Source organism: Rhinatrema bivittatum, chromosome 10 (genome assembly GCF_901001135.1).
Source record: "Rhinatrema bivittatum chromosome 10, aRhiBiv1.1, whole genome shotgun sequence".
Lineage (NCBI taxonomy): Eukaryota > Metazoa > Chordata > Amphibia > Gymnophiona > Rhinatrematidae > Rhinatrema > Rhinatrema bivittatum.
The window spans coordinates 64,373,704-64,395,556 of NC_042624.1; the positions used below are offsets into that span (position 1 = coordinate 64,373,704).

General features: G+C 42.7%; 1 protein-coding gene across 1 annotated transcript in view; it reads left to right on the forward strand.

Moving 5' to 3' along the window:
• Positions 1 to 278: 278 nt before the first annotated feature.
• The window catches only part of LOC115100013, a 90,154-nt gene continuing 68,579 nt past the window's right edge, over positions 279 to 21,853 (forward strand). Inside the window, exons 1-4 of the mRNA XM_029618145.1 lie at positions 279 to 384; positions 16,155 to 16,207; positions 19,773 to 19,824; positions 20,909 to 20,975. Coding sequence (XP_029474005.1) covers positions 362 to 384; positions 16,155 to 16,207; positions 19,773 to 19,824; positions 20,909 to 20,975 — 195 coding nt within the window. The 5' untranslated portion in view covers positions 279 to 361. The remainder of the gene's footprint in view (positions 385 to 16,154; positions 16,208 to 19,772; positions 19,825 to 20,908; positions 20,976 to 21,853) is intronic.

Here is a 21,853-nt window from a genome sequence, read left to right on the forward strand (position 1 = left end):
AATGATTGGGAAAAAAAAGTCAGCTCATTTGAACACATCTCTAAGGATAGGTTTCATATGGTAGTTGCCTGATGTAGTATTAATTTTTAAGACTGACTTTTTTTTGGCTTTCTTAAAATGATATTAATAACAGCAATAGTTGACAAAGTTAATTCTCTGGCTATAACTGGCATTCTGGGATCAAATCAAGCTGAATCCTCTTATCTTTACTCGTTTTCAGAGATTCTTCAAAGAAATCTGAAAGAGGAAGCAGTGAGAGAGGGCTGACGCTTCCTCCTAGTTTACAAATTGTGTTTGACTTGCTAAGCCGTGGGGCGGTGAGAGGCAATATAAGAACTGAGCCAGTAGCAAAGCTCCTGAAATGCATCAGGCTCCAGAACACAGGTAGGTAGTGCATTGCTGATTTATTTAAAACCTGCAAAATATTTTCTCTCACTTTTCAGGCAGCCTCTGCTTAAAACTTGATGTCCTAATACATGTGGTAAATGAAAATAAAGTGAATAATTAAAGATAATAATCTTGGTGTTGATTATCATAGCATTGCTGTTCTCATATTACCTTGTAAAGTGGCCACAGTTTGCAGGTTCTTAACGTGTGTTCCAAACCTCATGTACTCAAGCAAGACATTCCTTTTAGGGCCAGGCAAAAGTATGGCAAACTAAAATATGCAAAATGTCTGAGAGTCAGTTTGCTTTCTCAGTTTTGGAGGCTTAGTAGGTTGTGATACCTTTCAAAATGACCAGTAAAACAGACATTGTAGTCAATGAGCTTTCAAACCTTTGCAGGTCCCATCTTTAGATACCAACCCGTATGATTTTGAAAGAGCAGATCTTTATAGGTATATGAATAAGAGGAAACAGGACTGAGATATATTTTGATCCTTAGTTCATACTATTGTTTTGGATTTATACAACTGAATGCAATGTGATATGTATACAATGCATAGCGGCAATAGCCTTAAGATTCCCATCCAGTTGAATGAATTATACATTTTGAGATGTAATTGGATGTCTTATTTGTATGAAAATATCAGATCTTTAATAAGAAGTTTGGTTTAAAAAAACAGGAAAGAAATAGCAAATCTTTTCCACAAGGATTGCATTTCCTGGAAATTCTGGAAAGTAAAAACAAATGCACAGAAAAAAAATTGAGTTAGCAAATGTAAAACAAGCTTTGGGACTTTTATCCAAAAGCATTCAATTTAGGAACTGGCCAAATGTTTTCCGGTGCTTTCTTCCCACATATTTGCTTGTGCTGCACAGATTTTTTTGTGAATATTTTTCCCTTTCTGAAGTTGCAAGAAATTCAACCCCTGGACAAAGGATCTGCTATCCCTGAATTGTGCAAACTGAGTTCCAAGCTCTTTTGTATCTTTTTTTTAAATCTAAATTTGCCAAAACTTAGGAGAGAATTTTTGAAAAACTATGCAGAGGTTGTACATGTAAAAGTAGCATATTTGCATGTTAGTAGCATATACGTGCACATGTGCTAGGTTATAAACCGCGAGAGGAAGTGCATACTTTCAGTATCACACATAAATGTGAACAGGGAAAAAAGGAGTAGTCTAAGAGCATTCTGACCCGAGGCTCAGAAGTGCCTGCACACATTGCTATTTGGTAAGAGGTATATACGCATAGATTACCCAACGTGTCCAAATACTTTTACACCTGCTGATTGACGCGTGCTATTGAAATCGCACTTGTCTTTGGGTAGGGGGTCTGGGTGAAATGGTGGGGGTTCAGGGTGACGTGCTGGAGGGTCTAGGTGAACTGGTGAAAGTCTGGGTGAACTGGTGGCGGTACTGGTGAACTCGTGATTCCAAGTACACGTGCAAGTAAATGTTTACAGAAGCGGAGTATGCATAAACTTTAAAATATATCTTCCTCTGCATTTAATTCTGGGTTATTACGCGTAAATTGTAACCACTATTACATGCAAAAAGAATACGTGCATTTTTTTTTTCAATGATTAGAGAAAGTATGTGTGTTCTGCATTTCAAACATGCGTGTGTACTTTCGGGGCAGAAATATGTGGGATTTTACAAACTGGACAGCTCCCACCACACAGTTTATATAATACCAGCATAAATCTCTGTGCACCCACTTGTGCATGCAAATTAGGGATGTGAATCGTTTTTCAACGATTAAAATTATCGTCCGATAATGTTTATATCGTCTTAAATCGTTATAGAACACGATACAATAGAAATTCTAACGATTTATCGTTAAAAATCGTTAAATCGTGTTAGTGCGCACTAACTCGAGTTAGTGCGCACTAACTCCCCGTTAGTGCGCACTAACTCGATTTAGTGCGCACTAACTGAAAATGATACAAATAAACACTTTCCAGGTCACTGAAGGTCAGTTAGGAATGAATATGTGTTCCTATTGGCTGGCTGCCCTCTTATCTATTGATATTACCAAGGTTACCACTGAGGTGATGGTTGGGGGGATGGGAAATGGAACTGGAAACTAACGAACACCAACAGAAAATGAAACAAAGTGTTCACACTTCCCAGGTCAGTAAAGGTCACTTAGGAATGAATATGTATGTATGTATTCCTATTGGCTGGCTGTGCTCTTATCTATTGATGTTACCAATATGGTTGGGGGGATGTGAAATGGAAACAGTTGGAAGCTTGACAAAAAAAGTAATGTAATGATCAGCACTCACGTGACTAGAACTTGTTTGTTTATTATTTTTGTTAGCAGGCACCTGAAATGCTAGTGCATGTTGAATTTGCCAATCACTGTGCATTTTAGAAAGGTGGTCCTGGCTGGAACTGTACACAGTTCAAATATATGTAATTGATTGTTGGTAAGTGTATTTTTTAAGTAGCCACACTGGCACCAGTATGTTTACTTTTCCTCCTACTTAACTCACTAGCTCAGCTTTGTAAGAAGGGCTTCTCTGCTTGTGTGTTGTTTTTGTTTGGTGTGAGGAGAGCAGAAACATCAGATCTTTATTCAATCTACTACAGTCATCTCTTACAGTGCCCTATCCCTATTAATACCAGGAGTGTTGTGATCTTCCTGCACACAGTGCCCTAACCCTGATACCAGTCTGAGACAGCTCCCTCCCTGCATTACTAGTGAGAGGCTGGCTTCACAGACAGGGGGGAGCTGCCTGACCCTCACTCCTGACTTCCCCCATATCCCAGCTAGTGAATGGTGTGTGGGTGAGGGGGGGGGGGGAGGATGGTGAAGTCTGAGACAGCTCCCTCCCTGCATTACTAGTGAGAGGCTGGCTTCGCAGACAGGGGGGAGCTGCCTGACCCTCACTCCTGACTTCCCCCATGTCCCAGCTAGTGAATGGTGTGTGGGTGAGGGGTGGGGGGAGGATGGTGAAGTCTGAGACAGCTCCCTCCCTGCATTACTAGTGAGAGGCTGGCTTCACAGACAGGGGGGAGCTGCCTGACCCTCACTCCTGACTTCCCCCATGTCCCAGCTAGTGAATGGTGTGTGGGTGAGGGGGGGGGGGGAGGATGGTGAAGTCTGAGACAGCTCCCTCCCTGCATTACTAGTGAGAGGCTGGCTTCACAGACAGGGGGGAGCTGCCTGACCCTCACTCCTGACTTCCCCCATGTCCCAGCTAGTGAATGGTGTGTGGGTAAGGGGGGGGGGGAGGATGGTGAAGTCTGAGACAGCTCCCTCCCTGCATTACTAGTGAGAGGCTGGCTTCACAGACAGGGGGGAGCTGCCTGACCCTCACTCCTCCGGGGTATTGTGATCTTCCTGCACACAGTGCCCTATCCCTGATACCAGGGGTGTTGTGATCTTCCTGCATGCAGTGCCCTATCCCTATTAATACCAGGAGTGTTGTGATCTTCCTGCATGCAGTGCCCTATCCCTATTAATACCAGGAGTGTTGTGATCTTCCTGCATGCAGTGCCCTATCCCTGATATCGGGATGTGTGCAAGAAGATCACAACACCCCCGGTATCAGGAATAGGGCACTGTGTGCAGGAAGATCACAACACCCCCAGTATCAGGAATAGGGCACTGTGTGCAGGAAGATCACAACACCCCTGGTATTAGGGATAGGGCACTGTGTGCAGGAAGATCACAACACTCCTGGTATTAATAGGGATAGGGCACTGTGTGCAGGAAGATCACAATACCCCTGGTATCAGGGTTAGGGCACAAGTTCTAGTCACATTGACTGATCACATTACTTGTTTTGTCAAGCTACCAACTGTTTCCATTTCCCATCCCCCATATACTGTCAGTAGGAAACTTGGTAACATGAATAAATAAGAGGGCAGCCAATAGGAATACATATTCATTCCTAAACTGACCTTAACTGACCTGAAAAGTGTCAAAATGTATCATTTTCAGTTAGTGCGCACTAACTCCCAGTTAGTGCGCACTAATCGGACAAAACGATTTTTAACGATTTTTTAACTAAAAAATCATGCCTAAGACGATTTTCTTGCCCTGCCACACGATTTCTATCGTTAAGACGATATGGAAAACGATTCACATCCCTAATGCAAATGGTGCATTGTGGACAGTTTTGAACGTTTGGCTTATAGTGAGCCACCGTAAAGTGTCCCTGACTCACTCTTTGCACCTCTCTTTCTCCCCTTTCCCTTCCTTGTAAAGGAAGACCCACACAGAGTCTACAAATGATTTTTTTTTCTAATAATTATGGGAGGGCAATTTTGAAAGCCTATACAGGTAAAATGCTTTTTTTACCTTTACAAATTGGCTTTTTGAAAATTGCCCACCCTCAGCGTGTTCTTCTACCTGCACTGACAGGAGGTATTCCCAAGTGCATTTGTAGGTTGGAGGAGTAAATAATATGCAGGGTTTGCATTTTCAAAACTATAGATGCTATTTTGTTTAAATTGTTCCCTGCACAAAAAGCAGGTGGAAATATGTGGCTACACTGAACACATGACACAGTTGTAATTACTGGGGCAAACCCCACAGGTAAAATGTACTTCCAGTATCTGCTCCAAGGTGGTCAGTTTGATTATTGTCCCCTTAATGTTCACAAACCTTTGGAAAAGAAGAGGTGTGGGGAACAAAATCATTCCCACTGGGTTATGAGGGCAATTTTCAAAACTAGGCGGATTTTTCAACTGCAAATGGTAGTGAGTCACTTTAAAAGGTGACTTCTACAGTGTCCAAGAGATCTGGAATAATCTATGAGAGCTGATCAGTGAACTTGCATGTGACATTGTCCATTAATAAGGTATTTCTTTTTCCCATTGTCTCATTCCTATCTTTTAAAGAAAATAAATAAGTTCTCCAGAATTATTGGAAATATTTTTGCTGAGAAAATGCTAATGTGTTGATCCCTAGAGATATTACTTGGTTTGACTGGTGTGGCAGCAGTGGAGACATCCTACACAAATACGTAACATTGCGTCTCTTCCTTTGATGTTCATAATTACCAAAAAAAATAGCGATTTAAGAAATTTCAAACTGTATTGAAAAATTGTTTTGCCAACCATAAACCTAATTACAATCAAATCACAGATTTGTTAATTTTTGGACCTCATAAGCATGTGTATGATTTCATTCAGTCATATTTAGACCTTTATAATCAGTGGTCCACTTTCTCTGTATGTACTATATGCAGTATTCCTAAACAAAACCTTACTTTCAAAAAAGCTGCAAGGTACAACAGTGTCTTTGAATGCAAATGTACCAGCATTGTCCACAAAAGTTTTCCTTTAAACTTCCCTTGAAGTTGTCAGTGTTGTCCATGTCATCTGTGCATGTGCATGAGTGATGCAGGATTGCTGTGTCATGAGAATTGTCTTGGCTTGGTTAATAATTACCATGCACACTGTAACAATTTACACAGTGCAATAATAATTAACATGAGAACAATATCCCTTCCCTCAAGAGCTTACATTCTAACGTTTGAGCTAAGGGAGATTAAGTGACTGGCTTAGGACCAGTCAGGTACTGGTGGAATAACATTTTCTCCAAGTTCCCAGCCACTGTGGTTACAACACTACACGACCAGCTGAAAATACGGCAGCACAGAAAGCATTTAAAGATGCTATATTTTCAATAAATTGATAACGTGTCAATTTACTGCATCCTGCAGGGCTTCTCAAACCCGTCCTGGGGATCCCACAACCAGTCAGGGTTTCAGGATATCCACAATGAATATCCATGAGATTAATCTGCAGACTCTGAGTCTCCATGGTATGCAAATTTATCTCATGCGTATTAATTGTGGATATCCTGAAAACCCGAATGGCTGTGATGTCCCCAGGACAGGTTTAGGAAGCCCTGGCATACTGGATATGTCAACCAATGCAGGATATGCAAGAACCAACAATTGTTACAGAAATTTACCAGTGGCAGACTCACGATGTCGGACCGGCCCGGGCATTTGCCGCCCAGGCTGGCGCAGGACACGTCACGTGGTCTGCTGAGCGCGGCTCTGTCACGGCCGCGCACGGCAGACCACGTGACTGGAGCGTTCGGTCCACCGGGGGATGCCCAATCCCCCGATAGGCCAATCCGCCCCTGATATTTAATCTAACATTTCCAGAATTATAAGGAAGGAACTAAGTGAGATGTAGTTTAGGGAAATTATTAGCTAACATTTATTCTTATTGTTATCATTACCAGCATAATTTGGGTATTTTTTCCCATTAAAAAAAAACAATGAGACAGATGTACTAAAACAGGGGTGGCCAACTCCAGTCTTCAAGAGCCACAAACAGGCCTAGTTTTCAGAATATCCACAAATTATTTTCATGAGAAAGATTTGCATACAATGGAGGCAGTGCATGCAAATCTATCTCATGCATATTCATTGTGGATATCCTGAAAACCAGGTCTGCTCATGGCTCTTGAGGACCAGGGTTGGCCACCTCTATATTAAAGGTACAGAATTGTATGCAGTGAAAATAGAAAAGTGCACCTAGGCAAAATTAGCACCTGGAATCTGATATCCGGGAACTCAAAGCAGTTCAGTTTATGAAGATAACAATGAGTTGGGCCCCTATATTGGCCCCTCTTCAGAACTCAGAATTCACGCACATTTGAGGCTTGAAGCACAAATGACTGGCATGTTGGGACAAGTAGCCCTAGTTGGAGGTTTTATTAACATTTGAATCAAGGTTTCGGTACCCTGACTCCAATCAGATCTCTAAGATAAAGGAAAGTCTTTTACTGCTGTTTCCCAAAGGTCAGGGCACGATGAACTGCAGAAGCCACTCAACTGATGCAGTCCTTTGTTCATTGATCTGTAATCTCACTTGCACATATAAATGAGGAAACACTGTTAACAAAGCCTTTGCACACCTGTGTGGCAGGTGCAAGAAAGCTTTGGCACACAAACCGGTTTTCCTTCTGATTTCACAAATGGTCTTTACGGGAAAAACCAGGGTTGGTTGCTATTGCAAAATTTTGGATTCTTTAGTGAATGTGCCTATTTCATACTTGAGATAAGAAGATAAACTAGATCAGTGTTGCCAGCCTTGTCAAGTCTAAGGCATACCTACATTAACAAAAATGTTGCGTGGCATACCTACCTCCAAAGAGCAGGCAATGTGGACATGGAGAGGACTTATATGATTAAAAGAAAAATTAGGGAAGCACTGAAAGTCCAACCGATCTCTCTTACAAATTTTAAAACAAAGGGAGGGGGGACAGAGACACATATAAACTCATCACAGTGGACCAGTTTCCTCTATATTCAAGTGCAGGAAAATGGAGATATCTGGGTGATATGGGCAGCAGATAGTTTAGAAGGGCCGATTGGTGATTCGGGGCTTCAGGCATGCCCCGGCTGGGCCGGTCACGTTGGTCATGTGATGAAAGGCAGCAGCATGACATCTGCATTGGTTGTTTGCTGTGCTGTGTCCCCGCGCTCTGGTGAATATAGCTGTGAAGGGCCTAAAGAAGCCGCCAGCAGAACCATCCTACTGGCAACCAAAAGGGAAGGAAGTTGTTTCTGCCACCCTTCCTTGCCCTAAGCTGAAAGCTGCAAGGTCTGCTTTCAGTGGCTGGCATTTCCTCTCAAGAGGGCTGCACTAGCATTGTGAAGAGGAGTTTGAAGAGAGAAAATAAAAGGAGGACATCTGGAGACCCCCACCCCTGGGACCCAGGACACTGCCAGGTTGGTGTATGGGATTCTTCTTGGACCTCAGATACTGGGTAGGGTATCTGACGTAGTTAGGACACCCCCAGCCCACTTGGGACACTTCATTCCCTGCCATAAAGGATAAGCCAGTTTCAAGCTCCTGCCTAGAGGGACACATCCACAGAGCTAGAGATCAATTAAATCCTGACTTATGTAACTCTAAGGACCCTGGATGTAACTGGACATTTTATTTGCTGCACCTCTTGATTATTTTGAACTCGGTCAAAGTAAACTTTAATTTAAGCACCCATCCAGAGAGTCCAGCCTGGTTTGTAAGTGTCCCTGTCCCAAAGAGCAAGGGTAACAGACACCTATGGAATACTACACTACGCTGATTGGGCCAAGAAGGTTTTTCTTCACCCCCAGAAAAAGATCCACCCCATGGGAAAAGAATGTGGGGCAAGAGACTGAGGATCTAGCCATGTATAATAAATTATTTTATGGCCCTTTAGGATATGTGCCATCCACCAAGAAAGGGTTACACAAAGATATGTAAAAACAATAGAATTTTAATTGTAATGTGATATAACAGTGGTAGCCAATATACCCAAACAAAACCAGAATAATGTGATCTCTACTCTTAAGGCCCAGAATTAGCTGGACAGCTGTGTTCTTTACCAACTGCAATCTCTTTAGTGCCTTCTCTGGAAGTCCCTAATACAGATAACTGCATTCATTTGAAACGAATAGGTAAAATGCAACAAATGAAACCATTTTTGTTTCGTTTGTGGACCCCATAATGGAGGGTGCCCACCAATTAAAACAAAAAATGTTGTTTCATTTGTTTAGATTTCTCATTCAAATCTATGGCACATTCAAGTCTTTAGCTGAACTGAGAAAGCAGCAGGTGCAGGCAGGACTAACTGGTAACAATAGCAACCAACTCTTGACTGTGGACATAGTAGCCTCTTTGGAGCTGAGGTAGATGAAGCCGGCAAGGAGACTGGACAGAGGACAAATCACAGTGAATCAACTTTTTAACCAGCTTATTTCTGCCATCTGGATCAAGTGTTGCTGATGTCCTCTCACTGAAGTTGTCACAGATTCATCTGCTGTACAGCCTCATCGTACCCTGCTTCTACCTGCAATGATGCCTCCCCACCAGCAGAGGACTCCAGCGAGCTTTGCTCCCAGCTTTCTGAGCCACCTCCTCACTGACTATCTGACTCAGTAGTTCCTGCACTACTTAAACCAGCCTGACCAGGTCATCAGTGCTTCTTCATGGAGTCACCCTTGGCTTTCTGACCTGGCCACTCTTACCTTATTCCATGCCTTGTGGCCTCCGGCCAGTTCTTATCTTGCACCTTGCTCGGTGGCCTACTTAGGTCTTCCCTTGCCTTGTGGCATCCAGGCCTCCTCTTACCTTGTGCCTTGCTTTATGGTCTATCCAGGCCTCTCTTTGCCTAGTGGCCTTCAGGCCTTCTGCCTGGCAGTCTATGGGCCTTCTGCATTGCTACCTTTGGGCCTCAGTGCTTTCTGTTATCTTTGCCTAGTCCTTATCCAGTCCTGCCCTTGTCTGGTCTTGTCCTGCCATGCCCAGTCCAGTTCCTAGTATCCATTCCCTGCCTTGCTTTTTCCTTGTCTTGCTCCAGTCTGTACCTAATCCCAGTTCCTGCTCATTCTCCTGCAAAGTATATGTCTGTATCCAGTTCCAGTCCCTTCTCAGTATCCTGCCCAACTTGTATCTGTATCCATTCCCAGTCCCTGTTTAGTATTATGCCCAATCTGTGTCTGTATTTAGCCCCAGCCCTCGCTCAGTATCACACTACCCCCAGCCTCATTCAGCCTGCCCAGCCTTGTCAATCCTCACCCAGCCTGATCCACTTCGTCCAGCCTGCCCAGCCTTGTCCAGCAAGTTCAGCCTGCCTTGCCTTACACCATGATGTTCTGCTGTCGAAGCCAAGCTCTACAGGTCCCCAGAACCCAAAGGCTCAACCTACGGGAAGGGGAGTGGCTAGGCAGAGTATAAACCCTAGTCCAGCCCTGCGGTCCTGCTCTGCTCCTGAAGGGGTATTCCCTGTCCCCAGCCATCATGACAGAAAGGTCTGAGCATATGCAAAGAAACTACACGTGTTCTGTTGGATTTTGCAAAGAAGGATCTCTTTTCAGAAGTTCTCTGAGAGTTAAAGAAAAGCTTTAAAAAAGTAGGCATTGGCATCAGCAAAGGGCTTTTTCTGATCTCTGCTGCACTCCGTGGTCTCATGTACTGTGACTGAAAGACAGAGGACGTGGCACTGCTTTCTTTATTCACTGGGGGGCAGGGTAGGAGTGGCATGGAGATTGAAATGATTTCTGTGACTCTGTCTGATGCAGCATAGTGCAGTGCAGGGAGGCAATCTGTAGACAGACTGAAGTGAAGCATAGCCTTGCCATGCGTTTTTGTGTAATCCTTTTTTGTGTGTACAAAAGGAGACACTCAGCAGTGAACACACATACACTGTATGTTTTTATCTGTATGTGTGACAGAAACATTTTTTCATACCCTGTGGGGATAGCCTTAGAAAGACAAAGATTGAGTTTGTGCACTAGCAATCTGCTAACTCTGGCAAGTTGGCAATGCTTGCTACATACTAATGTGAAATCAGTCTGTGAACTTTATTGTGTGACAGATACAGTCATTCAGTACTATAGTGGTACAGTGATATTAAAACCCTCAATAAGCACTTCAAATTCTATCATGCCTTTGCAAGGAAAGGGCAAAGTAGGGAATGGCAAGAGTAGAAGATTGAGTGTTGGCAGAACCAGCTCAGCGTGTGAGAGGTACAAGCAGTACTAATAGCAGCAAGAAAAAAAGAGAGTCCTGCCCCTAAACTTAAAAGAGATTTTTTTTAGCCACAGAAAGCCAGGAGTAGAAGCCAGCACAAGGCATAAGAAATTGAAATTAGGAAAAAAATGTGCCAACACCACATGTTCCTCTCCCTCTTGTTTTGAAGCAGGGGCAGGAGAGCATTGGAGGCTATTGATAGCAAGGCAAGGGCAAGGATTGAGGCAGCAGAAGAGCAATCTCAAAGCCAGCAGCATATGCCTCCATGATTACTGCTTTTGAGGTAATGGAGGCAGTATTTTCAAGAATAGATTCTGAGGACAAATCTTGTCAGGGATTCCCTGAATCAGAGGAAATTGAAGAGGTAGTAGTCAAAGAATTTGGGAGGTCTAGTCAGTAGCGTCTTAGCCTCCTGTGAGGTGATGGAAGAGATAGATGACACTGATGATATTGAGAGCAACCCCCAGGAAGAGCAGGCAGTACAGGTAGAGAGCATGAAGAATGCCCATGTCCTTTTTTCTCATGGTCCACCTTCAACCTCAACTCCAGTGCCAGCATCAACCTTCAAGAATGCAGAAAAAGATTGCAGTAGTCATGCTTGGTCTGGAACCACTTTAAAGTGAGGGAGGACTCACATTTTGCTCAGTATATTCACTGCAGTAAGACCATCAGTTGAGGGAAGATAATAGGGCATCTGACAAACGCTAATATGCAGCATCACCTGCAGAAGTACCACCTGCTAGCATGGTCATAAGGAGAAGGTGACATTATTACCCTGGGGTCTCCCTCTGTTACACAAAGCAAAAGCCATAGAAAGGGGGTTAAAATGGGGAAGATGTTTCCCCAAGGTAATCCCATGGCCCTTTCCACCAGTCAGGTGGCAGGCCAGCAGCCCCCTGCCATGTGTCTGCAGTGGCAACCTACCACAGAGGAAATAGAGTGGTGGTCTGTATCACTGTCCCAGAGTAAGAGGCAGGCAGCATCAAAAGTAGTAATGAGTTGCATTGGGGAAATGATTACCTTGGATGACTAACCCCTGCAGATAAAGGAGAACCTGGGCTTTAAGGTGTGCTGCACCCCCAATTACAACATGCCTTCCAGGGCTACAATTAGTAGGCAAGTTATCACCACTCTGTACAACTAGACTCATAGTCGCATGGAGGCACAGCTGGCTAAGATAGAAGGGAGTAACGTGCATGTCAGCAGCAACATCTGGACCAGCACGAATACTACGCATGCCTATCTCTCCCTGAAGGCACGCTGGTGAGTGCTGACATAGGCAGTGGAAGGCAGCAGCTCTAGCAGAGGCTAAGCATCAGGGTGCAGGTGGGCTTTGATGCACATCCAGGGGACAGATAGCAACCAAACTTCATGCAATAAACTATCAGTCATAAGAATGATACTGGAGGGTTGGTAGCTAGACTGGAGAGGCAGAAATCTTCATGCAGGTACTTTTATGGTAGACAGTGGTGCAAATATGATAAGGACAGTAGATGATGGGGGCTATCAGGAGATCTGTTGCTTTGCACACTGTAAACCTGGCAGTGAGGGATGCCCTGGGGCTGTGGCCCAAGGAACATGTGATTCCAGTCTTGAAGTACCTGATAGAAAGGTGCAGAAACATAGAGGGGCATTTTCACTGAACTGTGAATAGTGGGCAGCTTCACCATGAGCAGCAAGAAGAATTTGGGGTGCCTCATAAGTATGTGATTCCAGATGTCTGCACCCACTGGAATTCCACCTAACTAATGCTTCAGAGGTCAGTGGAGCAGAAGACATCCCTTCATGGTTTGTCTCTAGAAACAAAGAGAGGTGTAGATTGTCCTCTTGGGCATCATGATTAAGTAGTGATGAGGCAGCTGACATAACATAGTAATGACAGCAGAAGAGGACCAAATGGTCTATCCAGTCTGCCCAGAAAGCTTCTTATGTAGTATCTGCCATGCTGTGCAGGTTACCCCATGTTTCTCTTAAGGGTAGTAAGTGCTGCTCTGTGCAGTTATTTGATGAGCCTTCTTGAAAATTCAGACAGTACAGATGTGTTTTCCTTATGGACTTGGCCTTCGAAGCAGTCCTGTACTTTTTAATTTATGTTTGCGTATCAATACCCCAGACCATAAAAGTCAGGACCCGTGTTGGTGGTCATCTGAATCCAATTCCTCTTCCACCCCCCCCCCCCCCCCTTCCCACTGCTGTCAAAGCAGAGAGTGATGTGGTAGTTGAACCAAAAGCATCAAGGCTTATTGGTTAAGGGTAGGAATCCGTTGCCTTCTTTTGGTAGTGATTGCTGCTCCATGCAGGTTACTTCCATGCTTATCAGTTTCCCAGACCCTAAAAGTTGGGGCCCTCGTTGTTTGTTGTCTGAAATCAAACTCCCCTTTTCCCTCTGCAATGAAGTGGAGCGCAATGTTGCAGTTAAGGGTAGCAACTGCTACACTAGCAAGTTACCCCCATTTCCATCCTCTAGCCTTTAGGAATCCACAGTGTTTATTAGAGGTGTGTGCATTTTTTATTTTTTTGGTCGTTTTCATTTTCAGAATGTGGGTGGGCCATTTGGGTCCATCCCCAGATGGTGGGGTTTTTTTGTAAATTTTTCATTTTTTTTTTAAACACTCCAAAATCCACCCTAGCCCTTCCAATGTATTTAATTATAAATCCCCTTACCCTCCAGACCCCCCCCCCCCCCGCAAGTCCATGGTAGTCCAGCAGGGGGCCCAGGAGTGATCTCCCGCTCCCAAGCCTGCGGCTGCCAGTAATCAAAATGGCGCCGGCGGCCCTTTGCTCTTACCATGTGACAGGAGCTACCGGTGGCATTGGGCAGCCCCTGTCACATGGTAGGGGCAATGGAGGTGTTGTTGATAATCTACCTAGCTACCATACCACCTTGGGGGTATTGCTGTCACTCTGCCTAGTTGCCATGCCCCTACTGCACCAGCTTTGGTTCTTGCTGCTCTTCTGCCTTACTGCTATACTCCTCATGCTACAAGGGGGTTATTTTGTCACTCAACCTTACTGCCATACTCAGACTTTACACTTTGGGCATATTGCTGCCACTCTGTCTTGCTGCCGTACTGCAGACTCTACACCTTGCCTCTGTGAGTGGCTGCTTTGGAGTCTTCATGCCACTCTTTGTGCTGCTTTGTCCCTCTATCAGTGCCTGCCACTTTACTGCTTTGTTCCCCCTTCATGGTGCCTTAGAACATTTGAGCCACTCTTGGTGCCACTTTGCCCCTCTCCTGCTGCCTTTGGAGTCTTCATGCCACTGTTATTGGTGTTCTCTTTTGAAGCCTTGGAGTATTCTTGACACTTATGTTGCTCGGTTGTGCCTTGGAGAACGTCTGCCACTGCTGGTAGTGTTTTCCTCCATTGTGAGTCCTTGATGTTATTCATGCCATTTGTAGTGCCATCTTGACAGTGTTGATGTGTTGGAGTTTTCTTCCCCCTTCCGATGGTCTACCCCCAAGTTTCATTAGAATTGATTAGAAAACCCCAATTCTGAAGCTCAAAATAGGCTGTATTACTCCCCCCCCCCCCCCCATTGACTTTAATGGGAAACAAAAAGATAAACAAATGAAAGGAATGGAGGTGATCTACAAAATGAATAAACATACTGAAATGAAAATTTTGCCTTTGCACATACAGTAATCTGTTCATGACTACACCATGGATAATATCCCTTAATTCCTTTATCTCTTACAAATGTCTGAATTTGCAAATCATTTTCAAATAAAAAAAAAAAAAGACAATCTGACTAATACAGAAATTTGATTGGACTCTGAAAGGGTCCCATCCCATAATCTTCCCCTACTCTTTCTTACCTTTACTACCTCACCTCTGTCCCTACTTTATCCTTTCCCTCAGCCCAACTGGAGCCCATCTCTGCTTTATCCCAGTCCCTTCAATCACTCCCTTACCCTCCTTTCCTTTCCAGTGCTCACACTTCTCCTTTCCCCGCCCCATTCTGCCCTCCCTTTCCTTTTTTTTCTATTCTCTTCCTCCACTCACTACCACCATTGAAAACAGTGCTGGCATCCTGCTGGCAGAACATCACCGGGGTCTGCAGGAGAAGGCTGGAAGCACTTCTCCATTATGCTTCTGTTTTTTCTGCCTCCTGCAGCCTGGAGATGTCTGTCTTGGAAAATGACCTAGTTTGTAGACCAAATATATGAAAACATGTCATGAAAGTTCATTGTTGGAGTCCTGAATATTAGACCAGTGGCAGGGTTGTTAAGGACTGGCCATGGGAATGACTACGCTAGATCACATTTCCTTGATATGAGAGTTCAGATTGCTTCTGTTAATTCTGTCACTTCAGGCAAAAGATTTTCCAGAGATCTCCAGGTCATTGAGGATATACTGGGGCAGTCCTGTATCTGCTACGTTACTTCTATGAGCTTCTACTTCAAGTTTCTTTTTGAAAAGAAGGAGTGGGCCTATGTGGGCACTAGGACAAAACTAAGACTGACTCAGTCAGCCCATTGACATGGCACTGTCAGACAAATACTTTGAACAAGTCATTTTATAAGATACAGAGCAAAAAAGGAGGATTTGGATACCTTTCCTTCACTCTGTAAATAAAAAAATGGTGATGCACAGTTTTTTGTTTTGCTTTTTAAGTTTTTTTTTGTTTTTTGTCACAGCAGTTTCCTTCTACTCCTTTAGGCCTGCAGCTCAATTGAAACTGCGGATGCCACATAACTACCCATAATTTTTTGGCCTCAGTTTTAGCCCCAGCCCCTCTCTCTAGCCCAGTGGTATTCCCTGCAATTCTCAAGAGCTGCAAACATGACCGGTTTTCAGGATATACCTTATGAGTATGCATAAGAAAGATTTGTGCACAGTTGATGTAGTGTGTATACAAATTTCTCTCATGCATAGTCGTTAGGAATATCCTGAAAACCCAACTCATTTGTGGTCCTTAAGGATCATCAGAGAATACCACTGATCTAGCACATCCACTGCAGTGACAGTACTTTGGCCAGGTGCTACAACAGAGGTTCTCTCCCTCCAGGGGCTGTGTCTACCTCCTTAACAGTATCTCCAGCCCCAGCAAACTCCAGCAAGTTCCAGCCAGCCCTTGGAGAGGAATCCAGGCCTGGGAATCAAAATGTCATATCTTGCTTGATCGTACAGTGTTCTTGCCATTAAGCCATGGGGTTGACCCTGTTGGTACACACAGTTGTGTTGGCCATGGAGTCAATGAAAAGTAAAGCGCACGCTTCATTCATACTGACTTTGCTGCAGTTACACTGACAAATGTTCCTTTTTGTAGGATGCTGCTACTCTTTGTAATGCTGTTGGCATTTCTGCCACTTGGAGAGTCAGGTAAGTGTGCAGGGTATCACTGAACAAAGTCTGGAATTTGCAAGTAATGATGCACCAAATGCAATGATTCATATCACTCACTTCTGTAAGAGTCCCAGACACGTCACTGTTATGTTGTCACGCATTAAATGACTATATGTAGGTCCAAATAAGGTATTTTTAATGATGATGTCTCAAATGCAGGTTTGAAATATTGTTTGTTGTCATTTTTAAAAAACCCATAGAAAAGGGGTGTGTTCAATATTCAATTGATATCAATCTGCCTCCAAAAATGTCTTAACCAAAAACAATATTTATTGTTAAAAGCTGGTATATGCTTACCCAGCTTTTAACAAGTGAGATGTCTGAGTCCGGCGAGAGACTCTGCTCGCTCGCTAGAGTTCCTCCCCGATGCGACTTGTTAGCCAATATCAGCCCTCCTTGAATAACATGGGAGTCCATCGGGCTGGTCAGGACGGGATCTGGAATTGCTCCAGGGAAAGCTCTTTCTTTCGCCCGTCTTTTCCTGGTTGTATGAGTCATTTCGCTTAGAAACAGGTAATTTTGAGCAGGAACATAAGAACATAAGAAAATGCCATATTGGGTCAGACCAAGGGTCCATCAAGCCCAGCATCCTGTTTCCAACAGTGGCCAATCCAGGCCATAAGAACCTGGCAAGTACCCAAAAACTAAGTCTATTCCATGTTACCATTGCTAATGGCAGTGGCTATTCTCTAAGTGAACTTAATAGCAGGTAATGGACTTCTCCTCCAAGAACTTATCCAATCCTTTTTTAAACACCGCTATACTAACTGCACTAACCACATCCTCTGGCAACAAATTCCAGAGTTTAATTGTGCATTGAGTAAAAAAGAACTTTCTCTGATTAGTTTTAAATGTGCCCCATGCTAACTTCATGGAGTGCCCCCTAGTCTTTCTACTATCCGAAAGAGTAAATAACAGATTCACATCTACTCGTGCTAGACCTCTCATGATTTTAAACATCTCTATCATATCCCCCCTCAGCCATCTCTTCTCCAAGCTGAAAAGTCCTAACCTCTTTAGTCTTTCCTCATAGGGGAGTTGTTCCATTCCCCTTATCATTTTGGTAGCCCTTCTCTGTACTTTCTCCATCGCAATTATATCTTTTTTGAGATGCGGCGACCAGAATTGTACACAGTATTCAAGGTGCGGTCTTACCATGAAGCGATACAGAGGCATTATGACATTTTCCGTTTTATTCACCATTCCCTTTCTGGGCCCACAGCGTCCAGCAGTTACTCTACGCGACCATCTTGGATTTCCCGGTCAGTATGGAGCTATAAGTGTTTTAAATAAAATTTTTTTAAAAAGGCAACACATTCCTTAAAGTATTTTTTTTAGGGGGGCGGAGGCTGAGATTTGGGGTCTAAAGATCCAAAAAGTTGGGTTTTCAGTTACCCAGTAGTATTATGGATAGCCAAATATAATTAAATCTATCTGGTTAACCCTTCCTGGATATAGCAGATTATATAAAAAAATATAACCAGTTAGATTTAAATTATCTGGGAAAGGTTACCCAGATAAACTTAGGGGAGTATATTCAGAGGAAGATTTCTCCAACTTAATATCTGTAAAAAATTATCTGTTTAACTTTAGCCAAAAAGATGTCTGCTCACCACTTTTCTGAATATTGACCTCTTTTTCAAATTAATTTTTAGCAAATAGTAAACTATTCCTATTGAATCCACCAGAGCCTGTAGGAGCAGCCATGTTGGAAACCATGACAAAAATGACATCTTCAAATATAGAATTTGATTGGATCAAGCAGAACGTGATGTGATTTGCAACATTGCAGTCTGTCAATTTTCAAAGTGAACCTATACATTCCAGATTGCTTAGAAAATTCTGCAAAGGTCTATCGATCAAGGGGTGGCAAGAATTTTATGTCACTCACCCTCAGCCTCTGGGTTTCAGGGTCTGGAAAATCAAAGAGAGGAACTGAGTACCGTGACGATCCCTAAGGAGAAGGGGATGGAGGGAGGGCAAGGGAGGGTAATGGCCGGAATCCCTGTAATTATTCCTACAAAATTTACATTGGAAGAGATTGGTGGTATGATTTTCTCTATGCAGAAATCAATTAATGACTTAGCCAAATTAGTTCAAGAAGGATTGAGTAATAATAAAATCTTACAAACAAAAACAGAGAAGATAGAGAGTTCAGTGAATAGTTTAGGTATAAAAACTGGAGAGATGGAAAAAATTCAACTAAATCTAATTAAATCAGAAAAAATCCATGCAGACAAATTGGAACAATTAGAAAATCAAATTAGAAGAACCAATTTGAGAATTTTGAACTTTCCCAAAACCCATTTACTATCTCCTCGGGAATTATTTAGGTGTTATTTAATAAATATCCTGAAATACACTGATGCAACCTTACCAGCGATATCCAGGATATATTATACCACTCAAACTAAAGGGAGTATTGATGTAAGGGAACAGAATCAAGAAGAGTTAAAGGAGGATATAAATTTGTCAGAGTTCTTAGAGAAATCTTCAGATACAGAAATAAAATCACGAGCTACATTAATAGTTCAACTTGTAGATATCTCACAAAGAGATGTTATTCTTAGATTATACTTTAAATATCAGAGTTTAAATTTTCATGGCTATCCAATTAGGATTTTTCCTGATGTATCTTTAAACACTCAACTTAGAAGAAAAGAGTTCCTAACATTAAGAGAAAAAGTTATACAACGAGGAGCTAAGTTTATCTTACGCTTCCCTTGTAGATGTATTGTCTTATATCAGAATAATAGATATATTTTTAATCAAGTTGACCAGCTGCGTACCTTCCTTGACTCCTAACCCCATAATATCTCCTTAGTATAATATGGGGGGTAGAATTAGATATGGATCAGACACAATTTCCTATTTGAAATATTATTGCTTTTTCCTGCTCTATTTTCTAACAACCAGTTTCTGTAATTGCTTGTGAAGTATATTTCTAGACATCACAGACTGTATAATGTTGTTAATATTGAAGAATGTTAACTACTTATATATTAAGGATACAATGCTGTGTATATCTTTTGAAAAATGAAAAGTTTAATAAAAATATAATTAAAAAAAAGAAAATTCTGCAAAGGTACACACACAAACTCACCCTCACAAAGTTATAAATGCTCATTCCAGCATGTTCCTTGCGCATGTGAATCTCTGTGCGTACATTTTAAAATAAAATTCTGTACATAAAATTCAAACTCCAACTGAACCGCATTAAAATGCCTTTTTTGTAAGCATAAAAGTATATGTAAAATTGGGTTATGTGCTTACATTTACATGACCCGGCTCATTTATAGAAAGCTATTTAAGCACATACACCCATGTTTTATGCCTGTAAATGACTCCATAATTCCAAAACTGTTAACTAAGAGAATAATATTGAATTAATAGAAATGTTGTAATCCTACTTCTTATGTGTAGTTTTGTTATACTAAGCATACACATGCATCATCGTTTTATTTTAAGCTGTTCAGAAGACGGTTCTGAAGCAAACAGGACATTAGTACTATATAAATTTTCTTTTCTTTCTTTCATTCAGTTCCTATTCAGTGTTCTACACAAGCAAGACAGTTAAACACATCTGTAACCCGGTGAGTATCACCAAGAAATCCCTCTGCACATCTGAGGACTAATCTCTCCATTTTCTTTTTTTTTACTAGATCTGTAGACCTCAAAATCAGGATTATTACTAATTTCTTAGGCAAGGAAAAGATGTACTTGGATGAATATGATAAAATATTTACGGAGAGATTTCACCAAAATCGATATCTTCATTTTTCTATCCAGTGATAAAATATTTCTGATAAAGATCAGTTACACTTTCAACTTCTTCCTTCACCCTCACTTTAATTGTAAAAACATCCCTCCTCTGTACTTTGATCTCAGCTTTGAGTGTCTACCTATCGATCTTTCCAATGACAAAGGTGAATATTTCTTTATTGCTTTTGTATCCCAATCACATTTCTGACCAAATATTCTCATATATTTTTACCTCTTCTCTATAGGCCAAATTTGAAAAGCCCGGTGCATGCAAAAACCAGGGGCTATGCAGGTGGCCAGACCATGAGCGCGCCGAGCACATTTTAAAAACGGCCTAGGCCATGCATGTATCCCCATGTATGCACAGAAGTGCTGTGCTCAGTAAAAGGGGTGAGCCAGGGTGGGGTCTCCAGGGGTAGGACGGGGTGTTGTGGGGGTGGCCAGGACAGCGGCCATTAGGCCCTGTCCTGGGAAAGCTTGTGCCGGCAGCAAGCTGGCGCACGGAACTTACTTCATCTTGTAAGATGCAGAAAGTTTCAAAATAAGAAAAAAGGTAGGAAGAGGGGTTTTAGGGATCAGGGAGGAGAGGGGAAAAGGGAGGCAGAGTAGTTAGGGGGTTAGGGAAGTTCCCTCCCTAAGCCGTTTGCGTTGGCGTGCGTTTTTTTCTTTTTAAATCACCCCTCATGTTCGAGTTGCAAACCACCCGCACATGCGCGTGGGTATCGTATTTTATAACATGCACGCAGTGATGTGCGCATGTTATAAAATCGGCGTGTCCATGTGTGGGCGCCGGGAACCGTGCGCACATGAAAGCGCACGCGTGGCTTTTAAAATCTACCTCTATTTCATTCTGTCCTCTCCCAAAAATGCCTGATGAACTGACTTTTCTATATTTAATTGTCTCTTACATTTTAGCGTTTCTTGCCCAGCTGGATGTCTGTCACAGAACAGAAATGTGTGGGGAACAGACACCTACACTGATGTAAGTTTTAAAGCATACCAGAGTAATATGAATGTAACATTCAAACCGGCACACGAGCACACTTTGGCACATGTGAGTCGGCGAGCGCCCACATACGCGGTCATTTTATAACTTGCACGCCTATATATAAAATAGCCTGACCGGGCACATGTGTGCCTAATTTTAAGTGGGCAAGCACCTAGGAATGTAAATCTCACTTCTACCGTTAAAGCTGGTGAATTTTAAAAGGGGCACACGTCCATGGCATTGCCAGTTTCACTAGTTCATCCACTAGTTTGCCCAGTTAACAGTTAAATCCACCCCCACCCCAGTTTCCCAGATGGTTTAAAACTCTGGGAAATGGTTTTTATTTTTATTTTTTAACTTACACCTCTTCCGTAGTAGAAGTACATTTATGCAGCAGGGGATATGTCACGTGCCCAGGCATTTAAATATTTAGGCGCACATCTCTTGGCCATGCCCCCAAATACCCATGTCCTGCCCAGACCACGGCCATGCCCGCCCCTTTTTGAAAACATTTGAATCGTGCGTGCAGCAAAAGATATGCACGCGTCTGGGCAGCTTTTAAAATTCAGTCAGCACACACAAACCCGACTTGGTGCGCACATCCCCTAACTGATGCCCCCGACTGGCTTTTAAAATTCACCTTTACGGGCAGATCCAGTGCATTGTCTTTTGTCCATAGTTTCAGAACTCCAAAGCAGAATAAAAGTAAATCCTTTCCTCCTGGAAAGACGAGGAGGCGCCAGCTGTTAAATGCTGGAAGAATTTGTTGCCAAATTTCTCCCTGTTGGTATCATTGCAAAAGAAGGACATTGACAAACCTAAGTCTTTGCAACTTTTAAAAGGTTATTTTTCATTGCGGAAAAAACTGAGAT